This window comes from Pongo pygmaeus, chromosome 6 (genome assembly GCF_028885625.2).
Source record: "Pongo pygmaeus isolate AG05252 chromosome 6, NHGRI_mPonPyg2-v2.0_pri, whole genome shotgun sequence".
NCBI lineage: Eukaryota > Metazoa > Chordata > Mammalia > Primates > Hominidae > Pongo > Pongo pygmaeus.
The window spans coordinates 102,015,233-102,028,954 of NC_072379.2; the positions used below are offsets into that span (position 1 = coordinate 102,015,233).

The 13,722-nt window shown below is 36.7% G+C and overlaps 1 protein-coding gene across 2 annotated transcripts in view; it reads right to left on the minus strand.

Moving 5' to 3' along the window:
• Positions 1 to 13,722, minus strand: part of RELN (reelin) — a 529,179-nt gene that overhangs the window by 285,692 nt on the left and 229,765 nt on the right. For both annotated transcript variants that reach the window (XM_054494994.1, XM_063667694.1), the window contains exon 5: positions 52 to 84. In XM_054494994.1, coding sequence (XP_054350969.1) covers positions 52 to 84 — 33 coding nt within the window. The remainder of the gene's footprint in view (positions 1 to 51; positions 85 to 13,722) is intronic.

A 13,722-nucleotide genomic window follows, 5' to 3' on the forward strand; every position in this document is an offset into this window, starting at 1 on the left:
ACAAGTAGATCAAGTACTAAGGTTAATGACATCAGAGTCTTAAACACTTACCTAGATGTGGGTGCACAGTGGCATCTGTTGGAGCTGAATCAAGAGAGGAAAGAAGAAAGACAACTGATCAGGAATGAAAGCAAAATCCAGTAATAAAGAGTCACAGCACAGTTACAAAATTTAAGTCACATTTAGCAAATCAAATGGCTACAGACTTTTTAGTCTTTTTAGGAGTTTCTGGAAGTCTTGAAAAAATAGAAGACAATAAATTTAATGATCTTGTATTTTGTGCCAACACTTACTGGTTAAATCAGAGAAGAGTTTTGCAAAGATTCATTGAATTGTTAACTCTAATTAAAGATTTTCTTGAAACAAAAGGAATACTTGCCAATTATCCAATAATGAATAACAAAAACCTGGCACAATGATATACATTCTCTCACCAGTATCACAGTGCATATGAACAAGCCAAATCTGAAGCTTCAAGGAAAACAAGGGTTTATTTGCAAACTAGCTAGAAAAGTAGGAAAGTTTATGTTGAAATTAAAACTTTGAAAATACAAATTAATAATAGTTTTACACATGAATTTCCTAACGTGAATTGTGTCTCCAGAAGATTTTAACTGTAATTTCCAGTATCTTCTAAATTGTCTGCAAAAACCTACAAGAAAAATTTGAAGAATGTCTTGCTGATGTTAATTATTTTAGACTTGCTTTTCAATGTATGCAATATTTCTGTGAATTCCATGTTAATAATACTATGCTAACACAAGAATAATACTTGGACATAGTTTTGAAACTGATATGTTTTTGCATTAAAGGTAAATCAGCTCTTCTAATGAAAATGAAAACATTTTGTCAAGGTGGATCTGGACATTAAAGGAAAATGATTTTTTGATACTCAATTCAGTTACTGGAAGATCTTTAAGCAGGTAAGAAACACTTGGGCATGTGGATCTACTTTTCAATTGACAATTTTATGAACTCAATACAGGCCAAATATTTCTTAAGATGTGCTATAAGTGTAAAGCACATACTAGATTTTGGAGATTTAGTACAAAAAATGTAAAATACCTCATTAATAGTTTTAAATTGACTGCATTATATCAAAATGTTTAATATTTTACATATTCTGTATTAATAAAATACATTATTAAATTAATTTCATCTATTTCTTTGCATTTTTTAGATGTGACTACTAGAATATTTAAAATTGCACATGGGGCTTACATTATACTTCTATTAGACAGTGCTGAACTACAGCTAGGAGGGACATTTGCACTGTATATCAATTAGGAAATCATTATCAAGCAGGAGGTGGTGGAGTTACAAAAGGAAGACCGAGTCACTCAGAGAGAACGTAAGGTATAAAGTGAGGCTGAGAGAAGTAGCTCATGCCTGTAATCCCAGCACTTTGGGAGACTGAGGCAAGAGGATTACTTGAGGCCAAGAGTTTGAGACCAGCCTGGGCAATACAGTAGGAGACCTCGTCTCTAAAAACAACATTAAAAATTAGCTGGGCATCGTGGTGCACACCTGTAGTCCTAGCTACTCATGAGGCTGAGGCAGGAGGATCACCTGAGGCCAGGAGTTTGAGGATGCAGTGAGCTAGGAATGCAACATCACACTCCAGCCTGCGCAAGAGAGTCAGACCCTGTCTCTAAATAAATAATAAAAAGAAAGAAGTGAAATGCACAGTCAAATGTATATTTAACGGACAGGTGGAAGAAGACAAGCTAGCAAAGGTGACTGAGTTAAAGTATATTCCATTAAGGAAATAAGAAAAAGAAAGAGTTTTAAGAGCTAAGAGAGTTGAAGGAGAGGCCAAGATGATCCTAATAAAGCTGATATCTATGAAGAACACCCTGCTATTAAGGCACTGTGCTAAGAAGTGTCTATAGATGAACTCAGGGATTTTGGCCTCAGAGTCTAGACTCAACTACTCTACAGACTGCTCTTTCCAGAAAGTTAGCTGCAAAGGTGAAAAATTAGATCTTATATGGACATGAGGACCAAAGGGATTTTTTTGTTTGTTTTGTTTCTTAAGATATTATGATAGTGGCCGGGCCCGGTGGCTCATGCCTGTAATCCCGGCACTTTGGGAGGCCGAGGTGGGCGGATCACGAGGTCAGGAGATCGAGACCATCCTGGCTAACACGGTGAAATCCCGTCTCTACTAAAAATACAAAAAATTAGCCGGGCGTGGTGGCGGGCGCCTGTAGTCCCAGCTGCTCGGGAGGCTGAGGAAGGAGAATGGCATGAACCCAGGAGGCGGAGCTTGCAGTGAGCTAAGATCACGCCACTGCACTCCAGCCTGGTAGACATGGTGAGACTCTGTCTCAAAAAAAAAAAATAAAATAAAATAAAATAAAATAAAATTAAATTAAATAAAAAATTAACCAGGTATGGTGGCGGGTGCCTGTAGTCACCAGCTACTCGGGAGGCTGAGGCAGGAGAATGGTGTGAACTTGGGAAGCGGAGCTTGCAGTGAGCTGATCGCACAACTGCACTCCAGCCTGGGGGATGGAGCAAGACTCCATCTCAAGAAAAAAAAAAAAAAAAAAAAAGAAGATATTGTGATAGTTTACCATGCCTAATGTTAGCTATATTGCAAAAGGGATTCTCTGTATTCATGTTATAAAGTGTTAAAAAGAAAAGAAAAAACCTGTCTACACAATATGGAACTTTTGAAATTATTTCACAGGTTGTGAAATAAACTGGTTAAATTAAATGTAGGAAAAGTTATAACAATTATTAATTAGAAATATTTACTATGCAATACAATAGTTAGATATGTATAACAAAATATCCACAGAAATATTGTTGCCTACTTTACATTAAATGACTTTGGTGACTAAGGCCTCAACTCAATAAAGGGAATAAGTTATAAAATGCTTTACTTTAAATTGTTTATGGAAATGGATATCTACCTTTGCTAAATTATCTGGACACATGGAAGCTTTCACTGAAACACCTACATCACAATCATCAGGAGAGGGCCATTTTAGAAAGACCCACTGAGTCAGGATCTCTGAGGGTGGAGGCCCGGAAGTTGTATTTTTTAAAACCTCCTTGACTGATTCCAATAGAAAGCCTGATTTAAAATTCACTGGTTTAAACTATACAATCCACTGCTTATTTTTACAGCATGCTGAACTGTTCTCTGTGTTAAGTACTCATCTTTGCTCTGAAGAAGAAATAGCCTCCTCGAAAGCAGAAAATATGTCCACCCAAGACATAAGCCAAAGCTGGTAATAGTGTCTCAATAAATAATAAATTGATTTGAAAGCTACTTCTTAGTTGTAATATATTTTATGATATTTCAGAAAATAATTGAAGATCCAAACCTTTAAAAAATGCCAGAATAGACACATAACATTGTCCAAAAGTCCTTCATTATAAGTGGTCTGGGGAGCTTCCACACCAAGTCAGTATTTACCTGCATTTAATTTAACTCAACAAATTTACATCGTATTTTAAATCACTAGTTAGGAAGGTTTGTTTTAATATATTTTAATAAAAATGTCCACTATCTGAGATAACTAAACATTATTTCCTCAAAAAGATAAACATTTAGTATGCAAAACTTAATGAAAGGAAAAGTACAAATTTTCTTGAAAAAGATTCACGCGTATGTGGCATAAAAATGGGCCAAAGCCTAGTAAAGTACTGGGCCTAGAAGCTTATTTTAATCATTTCTCAATAAGTGACCATATCAATCTAGTTTTATGTAGTCTAAACAAATTTTCTAAGCCTGTAGGAAGTTCACCATCTTTTCAACATTTACTGAGGTAAATGCACCACGGAAAAATTAAAGTAGCCTGAGGAAGAATGATATAGTTCAACATTATTTAGTATACTCCCATTTGGATACTACCTGCCTTGCCTCATACTAGTGACTATGAGTGAATTATTAAGTTCTTATATTATATGAACTGGGCATAAAGGCCTTTACTCGTTCTTTTATTAAGTGTAAAATGCATGCTTGCTAGACAGGTCCTCATTTGTCAACTGTCCAAGTGCTTACCCAATGGCATATCTCCAAGTCTACCTTTCCTGTTCCTCTGCCATTGAACTAGCTCTAGATTGAATCACTGAATTTTTCTAGATTGCTCGTATGTTTTTATCTCAACATTTTATTGGTCTGTTACTAATTTTCTGTCTCTCCCAGGATCCTAGAATGCCCCACCCCACCTTGCATCTTGCCCAGTTTCTCAACTCCTTTGAATTTAAAATTGCATGATTAAAACCTAGCAATGACATAAAATTGTCAAATGGCTTCAACTAGGGAGTTTTTGTTTCTGAGAATGAGAAAAAACAGAAATGTTCTTAAAGAAGTGGGTTTTGGTTTTGGAGAAAGAATGGGATGGAATACACCTTTAACAGAAGTGTAAAAGATATCGCAGTTTCTTCCAGGTATTTCTGTGGTAGTGATAAGATCAGGTCAGATGACCAAAGGTGTGCACACAGGGAAATGCACTAGGGATGGGAACCCTGCTACTTGTCAGAGGATACTGAATTGAAGAGAGAGAAGATAGGCTGGAGTTGTTCTGTACCCAGAGAGATCACTGTGGGGAAGCTTCATAATATGGTCCTAATTTAGTTTCAATGGTGAGACCCATGAAACTGTACATAGAGGCTGGAAGTAACTTATGGAAAGATAAATGATTTAATAAGGAATCAAGTGTTTGTATAAATCAAACTGAATTTCTACATTTTTTCAGAAGTGAATATTTTTTCTATAAGGTAGGATGTTCAACTAGGAATGAATGTTCAGCTAGGATGAATCTAGGAATATCCAATTCTGTTAAGAGTTCCCTGTTAGAAATTGCATGTGAATGTATTTGTGTTTCAATGAACTTTAAATCTCATTCAGAATAAGCATACATCTCTGTAATCTTTATCCAGAAATACAACGCCATTGAAATTCACAAACATTACAGAAACTATATCCTTTGTAAAGCTTGATCAAGTTCAAATAACTGGACTGAATTGGAAATTGACCTTAGGTATATCATGATAACTTAAAGAGTATGCCAAATGTCCTCAGACTGAATTAACTTAATTAAGACCACAGATAAAATATAAAATGTTACACAGGTAAGTTAAAATAAAGGTTCTACTTTGCCTAAAAAACAAGTAAAAGCAAGCCATCAGAATGGAGGAATTAAGATACAATCTCTCTAAAATCACCAGGGTTTTTAAAAGCTTTTTTCCAGCTAGGGAATCAGAATGAAAGCCTAGCCTACTTTGACTTGTTTTTAGTTGAAAAAGCCAAACTTCTTTAAAACTATCAATACAAATTGGTAGCAATTTTTACTAGGAAAGTATTGATAAATGAGAATCTACTTAATTTCATAAGTCAAATCCCTCTTGAGAGCAGAGCAGTTAAATGAGAAAAAAATGAAATTTTAAAGTTTTCAGCATAATACAATCTTTTCATACTAGATAAGTAAATAAATGTTATGAGTGTCGAAACCACTCATAAATGTGTACTTATGACTTCTTTTCCAGATTCTTTTTGATGTTTGTGATAGTGTCACTTAAAAGTTATTTGTCCTCCAAATTCTCTCTCCAGTGGGGCCTATTCAGATGACGTTTTGGCAAAATACAAAGATTTAGATCAGCAATGAAATGCTTCAGCAACATTCTAAGTCTTTCCTTAGCCGGGCATTTTCCTAGATGTTTGAGTATTATTAAGTGACCTGAAGATTACATATGTATTTTACTAAGATTTCACAGACTACGCAAAGAGGACAGAAATAGATTTTTAAAATTAATAAGCGCAAACATGTTAAGAATAAAAATAAACAATCATTGTTTTTAGAAGGTACTTTCAAGTTTGAAAAAAACAGATTGCTTATAGAACTTCTTTTTTTTTTTGATTCAATTATTTTCTTAGGCTATATTTCTAGAATTAAAACTGTTAAGGCAATTATTACATACAGTTTTAAAATCTTGATGCATACTACCAAGTTGCCTTCCAGAAATTTAGTACCAATTTGTATCCTTAGCAGTAGACTATTGATAGTATGTATTTTCTTTTTTTTTTCTTCTTCTTCTTCTTCTTCTTCTTCTTCTTCTTCTTCTTATACTTTAGGCTCTATGGTACATGTGCGCAATGTGCAGGTAAGTTACATATGTATACATGTGCCATGCTGGTGCGCTGCACCCACCAACTCGTCATCTAGCATTAGGTATATCTCCCAATGCTATCCCTCCCCCCTCCCCCCACCCCACAACAGTCCCCGAAGTGTGATGTTCCCCTTCCTGTGACCATGTGTTCTCATTGTTCAATTCCCACCTATGAGTGAGAATATGCGGTGTTTGGTTTTTTGTCCTTGCGATAGTTTACTGAGAATGATGTTTTAAAAATTCAACTGTAGTATTCTTGAAATGATTTACTAATCACCATAAGCTAGCAAAAGAAAGAGACTGGAACTGCCTTGAATGAACACAAGAACTCTGTACTAATGCAGATTTGATAAAGATAATTATTCAAAAAATAGTGAGGGTGAATGATTATTACGTGGAACGGTCATGAAAAGACCCAGTTCATAAGTTCTTAAGATAAGCAATTCATATCACAAGGCTTGATTGAGCCTAACATGAAAGCAAGTAAATTCAGTATCAAAAGTTTCAAAGGAATAACATGCTTCTTGGTCTCTTTAAACAAGATTACTATTTATTTGCTTAAAATGAAAGCAGAAAAAGTACATACTGATACTTTTTTGAATAAATTATGGAAAGCTCTTAGCTCGTATATGTTAACATGTTTGTGTGTTGGTGATAGTTCTAGTCAGAAGAGATGCAGGTTTTTTCCCAAGGAATGTCTTTGGGAAAGGTGAAAAATTATTTTTAAAAACTCACTATTTTCACTCAGTGTGAATTAATCTGGCCTTCATCACGATATGAGAAGAACCACTTTTTACTCACTTTTTAAACTTTAAAGTGCAACTAATGTATTGCTTGTCATTAGACAGACTTACTTTGTGAACATTACCTTTAATTTACTAAATATATTTTTGTCTCCAAAATTATCTCCAATTATTTACAGCATCTCACAGATTATAATGAGTGGTTTATCCTTATGACAGTTTCTCTTGCATTAGCACCAGCTGAGCTTTGCAGACAGAAATGAAAGTTAGAACATTTCTGCAAACTAAAACAGGCAGCAAATATCTCCACATTAGCTTCTGTGACTACATTTGGTTATTGGTTCTCACAGTCATACTTTTCTTAATAACATTTTAATAGCTTAAACTACTGGGCCTTTCAAAATAAATATTATAAACATGGATCCTTAGATGGTACCTCAACATTAAATTGAAGCCTAAATTCCTCCCATCATCAATTCAATTTGTCCAGGAGACAAATCACATGCTAAAAGTTAAAAAAAAAAAAAAAAAGCTTCATTTCTTAAGAAGCATTTCTGTGCATACGCTCTTTCAAAAGTTGAGCCTGCCAGAATCTCATAGATCACAGCAGCCTGAAGTAGGCATATTAGAAAGAATGAGGTCGTGTTTAATTCCCCCAAAGGTTATTTTCTTGACATATGTGTTTTTTTCTTTCAACTGACTTATCTTGGATGGAAATTTTAAAGTAATCATCTGACTCCAAAATATAGCAGTACTAATAAATTTCAGCCAACTTGTTGAACAAATTACTCAGCGCAAAGAATGGAGACTTAAATATGTGGAGCAGAAAAAGGAAAAGATGCCTGAAAATGAATTGAGGAGGTGGTAAATGAGCTTTGAGCTAATATTATTGATTACTTTTAAAAAAAAAAGCCTTTGAGTCAGACAAGCATTATATGTAGATGGCAAGCAATTCTTACAAATACAGGTATTATGTTACAGGGACTATATCTCCTGAATCATTTTGGAATTCAAAGGCCCTAGGTAGTTTTGCCTCAGGTATCTCTTCACCTAATTTGAAATTCAAATGTATTAAACTTCCAAAGCTAAATATGACAAATTAGACATGGGCTCTGAAGTTAGCATTTAATGAGCTATGAACCTAGACTTTCATCTCCCCAGGAATAATTTCTTTATTACTTTTTGTATTTTATTGCAATAAAGCACCATTTGACCTTCAAGTATGATAATTAAGCTTCCAAAAAGTTATACATTTAGAGTGAAAACAGTTCTGTGTTCAAGAACATACTTATGATCAGCATAAAAGATTTCTTAATATTTAAAGACAGCTAAATTATACACAGAACCAGCAATATTAGGAATTACTTTTCTCTTCCCTCTCTGATTTTCCACCTCAACTTGATTTGTGTCTCAAAACAATTTATCATCTTTCATATTCTAAAATAAATGAAATAGGAACAAAATGAAAATATATCTTTATAACCTGCAACTAGGAGATAGAGAACTCTTTCAGATAAGATTTATTGCAATAGGAGCTATAAATAATGGGGCCTTAAACATTAAAAATTATGGCTCATTGTCTTACCATGCTCATGTCCCCACCTTTTCTGGGGAGATACCCACACATTTTTCAAAAATTTGCTTACGATATAAATACAAGTTTTAAGTGAAAAATCAGAATGCAAAACAATATCATGTGAATTGTTGGTACATTTTTATTTTTATATTTATTTATATTTTGAGACAGTGTCTCGCTCTGTTGGCCAGGTTAGAGTGCAGTGGTGCATCTTGGCTCACTGCAATCTCGACCTCCTGGGCTTAAATGATCCTCCTGCCTCAGCCTCCCAAGAAGCTGGGACTACAGGCATGCAGCACCAAGACCAGTAAATTTTTTTTTTTTTTTGGGGGGGTAGAGATAAGATCTTACCACATTGCCCAGGCTGGTCTTGAACTCCTGGGCTCAAGCAATCCACCCGCCTCAGACTCCCAAAGTGCTGGGATTACACGTGAGCCACCATGCCTGGCCAAATTTTAATTTTTAAAAAATTCTTGCTGTGTAGCAGCTTTTTTAAAAAAAAATCCTAGCCCTTTGAGAACTTGAAGAGATGAAGTTCATAGATGGAGCAGATGTGAGAAATTGCAGGTATAAATTGACCTAAAACCTGAGAATGTATGGCTTTTAAGTAACATTTAGAGGTTGGAAGGAAAATCACTAGGCTCAAAAAAGGAAGGAGAAGGAGGAGGAGGAAGAAGTGGAGGAGAACGAAGAAACCTTGCTGCTAACATCAACAGAAATTGCTAGAGATTTTCCAATGTCTATTCTTCTTTTCTTTATTTCTTTATTTCTCAGCGCCCCCCTATAGCTTCCTGTGACAAAGGAATTAAGTTCTGCCCATATGAGGTGAGCAGAAGTGACTAGGGTCACTTTCAGGGCTGGGTGATGTCCTAAAGGAATGGGCATGCTTCCTTGGGCCTTTCCCCTCCCTGCTGTAGGAGGTGGTGAGTGCTGGAGCAGCCAGCTTGGCTCCTAGATTTGGAAGCTACTTGCTGTGCACAGTAGAACGACCCTGCCAGCCCTAGACCATCTATCCTCAAACTGGTTTATGACTAAGAAATAAACTTCTAGTCATTTAACCCACCCACATGTTGAAGTACTTTGCTTAGTACCTCAAGTACATAGAAGCTTAATTGATACTCTAACTACAATAGTTAATTTCCCATGGGTGAGGAAAGGGTCCCTTTTGGGGAAAAGTTTCTTCTCTTTATCTCAGTCATAATCTTAAAGGCCACAGTAGCAATTGGAGCTGATCAAACTGCAAATTCCTGTGAGTAGAGAGACTCTATCTTGAATATCTCTGCATTCCCAATGCTGAGCACAATGTCTCACACATGGCAGTTCCAAAAATGCTAGTTGAATGGATTCTGATAACATCAGCAAGCCAATATTACTAAAACCATTGTTGTTAGAAAATTCTAATCATCTCCTCTGTTCTTTTTCTTCCTTATTGCTTGTACATATGTCATCTTCTTCCTTCACTTTTCTTCATATTTCTTTTCACTTTCCTTTACATACCTAAGGATGAATTGTACAATCTGTCTTGCTCTAAGATAGATTTAAGGCAGCTTACAAAAAAAGGCAGATAGCTGAACAAGATAATAAAGGGGGGAAATCAAAGATGACAAACAAGGGTAGAAAAATAATACATGCCGTGTTGAGATATGCATGCAAGATGCATGCCCCCAGGACTCCAGTTTGGTTCTCAAGCCATAAAGTTACAGAAATAGAAGAGTTCATAACTTTAAAAGAACACATATTGTTCAGGAGAAGGACAGTTATTGCAGGTACACAGACTGTATAGAAGTTTCTTCTGTAGTTTCTCATAGAGGACAGTGAGCAATAAAGCGAACATCATCTCAAATACCATCTAACCAACTCTGAGTTTTGTTAGGCTACTCCCAGTAAAGTTCATCAATGAAAAGAGTGCACAATGCCTAAATACAGATGTAAAAGCACTTCTGGGGACATGGGAGGTACAGACTGACTGGCAATTAAAGAAATAAGAGTAATTCGGCATTTTTGGAAAAGTGTCCTTGCTTTATATGGTTCATTCATTTCCTTAACTAATATTTGAGTGCCTGCTAAGTCTCAGGTACTGTGCCAAGTTCTGGGAATATAAAAATGATCCAGTCTCTTCTGGATCAAGGGATCCAAAGTGTAGTATAAAATACATTTAGAAGTCAATGCATTACATACAATATGGTGAACTAAATTCAGTTAGCAAATATAAGGTGGGAGAGTGATAAAAATAAAGATGATATAGGAGGAGACACTTGAACTGGATCTTTAAGGATGAGCGCAACTTCATCAGTTAGACAGCAGAGGAGGTATGGAGGAAAGCACATCAGGGAAAGGAGTTGGCATATATGAGCTACAGTGATAGGGTCAGGACGGCATCTCTGATGAAGGATGTACTTATTCTAGCTGAAATAAAGAGTCTCGTGTCAGGTGAGGGTGATGGGTGTGGAAAGATCTAAATGTGGAGATGAGGTTGGAGAGAGAGAGAGGTGGGACAGATCAGGGAAGTCCCGAAAGCCAGGCTGAACTGGGGGGAAATAGAGGGCAGTTATAGGGTTTGATGCCAGGAGCACTTTGATCAATGCGTGAAAGGCCTGAATAAAAAAAAATGGCAGTAGGTACGGAAAGAAAAGGGTTGGTTTAAGAGATACTGTGTAAATTGGCCTTAGACACACTGGATATAGACATGGATGACAAAAAGGAATAAGCAAATAAATGTGTTACCTAGGTCTCTGTTTAGTGACTGGGGTGATGATGAAGATGCTAACCAGAACTGCAATAGAGGGGTACAGATTTGGGAGGAACTAAAGTTCAGTTTAGAATATATTGAGTTCAAGGTGCCTAAATGACACCCAAATGTAGTGTCCAGTAAGAGTAGTGAGAGCAAACATCTACAGAGTATGTGCTAGCCACTATGCTATGCACTTCATCATGACATTTAATCCTCACAAGCTTATGATGTTCCTTCTGGGCACAAAATATTGTACCAGGTTCTTGGGAATGGTATGCAGTGGCCAAAAAGGTTGATACTATCCCTTTCTCTATTTTACAGATGAGAGAATTGAGACTCAAAAATTACATGGCTAGAAAGTGCCAGAGCAGAAATTCTAACTCAGGAGTATAGGTAACTGCAAACTTCATGTTCACAATCACTTTACCTTCTTGACTCTTTGTATAAGCACCAAGGAAGTGGAGAACTAGGGAGATGAAAATTATAGGTGTGAGTGAGTTCAACAGGGACAATATAAAAGCACAAAAAGAAGGCCGGGCATGGTGGCTCATGCCTGTAATCCCAGCACTTTGGGAGGCTGAAGCGAGCAGATCACGAGGTCAAGAGATTGAGACCATCCTGGCCAACATGGTGAAACCCTGTCTCTACTAAAAATACAAAAATTAGCTGGGCATGGTGGTGTGCGCCTGTAGTCCCAACTACTTGGGAGGCTGAGGTAGGAGAATTGCTTGAACCCAGGAGGCGGAGTTTGCAGTAAGCCGAGATCGCACCACTGCACTCCAGCCTGGCGACAAGAGTGAGACTCCTCTCATAAATAAATAAATAAATAAATAAATAAATAAATAAATAAATAGTGCAAAAAGAAGCCCAACCCCAGAATGCGTGATGTGGGAAGGAGGAGAACAACTCATTACGGAAACTGAGAAAGAAAAGAGAAGTCAGGTAGGGTGAGGATCCGAGTCCTCTGGATTAGTTGGCACCCTAGTGGGTTATTGGTGACCTTGAGGATGATGGTTTCCAGGGAGCGCTGGCGGTAGAGGCCAGATGGCAGGGTTAGGACGAAAGCCTGGCGACACACACTGCTCTTTCAAGAAGCTGGAGTGTAAGAAGGAAACATGGCCGGGGGTACCTGAAGTTCAGGATGAAATACTTGTTAAAGTAGCAGTGGCTTCAGCATATTTAAGCACAGAGGAGGAGGTGGCCACTGAAGAGGAAGACATTGAAGCTAGAAAGCACAATTATTGGAGCAAGGCCTCAGACGAGATGAGATGAACACCATTCCACTAAGTTTATATTTTTCTGCAAATGTGTCTTGGTCCTTCTCTTCTGGGTTTGCATTAGTAAATCTGTACTATAAGCTTCTTAACAATGGGATAGGAGACTGCCTTACGTTGCCACACACCTTGCCTGGGGTCTGGTGCAGTTTCACATATGCCCACTGGGGATACAGCACAATATATATTAATTAATACCAATGAATTCCAACTCTTAAAAACTTGATTATAAAAAATCTATGTTAATTTTTACATGAAACAACTGAATTTTCACATGTACATTAAAAATAATGTTGGATTAACAAATTGGATGAAATAATATTTCACAAGCCAAACCAAATTGTGAATTATGTATGTTTGCAACAGCTTTGCCCTCTTCCCCCAAGTGATTGTATAGATCCAGACTTGGTCTTTGTCCTTCAAAATACGGAGGAATCAAGCAGGTTATATAGCAGCATGTGTAGAAAGAATTCTTCCATGGGCACCCAAAATAACTCAATGTAAAATTCTTCTTGGGCATAAATCTAGGAATTTTGACTTTGGACTAGATAAAGCTGTCAAGTGGGAATGTATATAGCCCTCAGAACTGAAAAGAAGGCTGTTTAAATCTATGTTCAATCATCTTGGGATAAACAGCACCAGTCCAAAACATCATTCTTTAGGAAATTAAAAGAATAATCAGACCCACCTCCGGAGTCAGTACCAAGAAATTTTACTATGGTCATGTGAATCAGCTCTTTGTCATTCCCCTTAATCTGCTTGTCTTCAGATCACCTACGGATACTTTCTGCCTGCCATAGCCCCAGGAGGGCTTTAGTTTCTTGCTTTGTTGGGTGGTTTGTAAGACCTTGAAGCAAGATCGGGGGTTCCTGGATGGTTTTCCCTGAGCCTTTTAATTCAGTTGTCTTTGTTTATAAATCACAAAGCCTAGGGATGTCATGAACAGGAGCTGTAACCACTAAAATAAAATATAAGTTACAAAATAGCCAAGGGGAGCACAGATGCCTTTGACTAGCAAACACTTAACACTGGGCACATTCAAGTGAAATACATCAGTATTTATTTTTCTTTTCAACAATTAATGTAGATACGTTAAAACCCAATTCTGACCATGAGAGAGAAACAAGTCTGAATTAATAAAGACTTTGCATTTCAGGATACTGGAAAGATATTTAGTAATATAAGCTGTTGAATAATCAAGGATAGCCAAGAGAAGATTTTGGTAGATCTGATCTACAATTTTTACAATATTTGGGTATAAAGTTACACTTA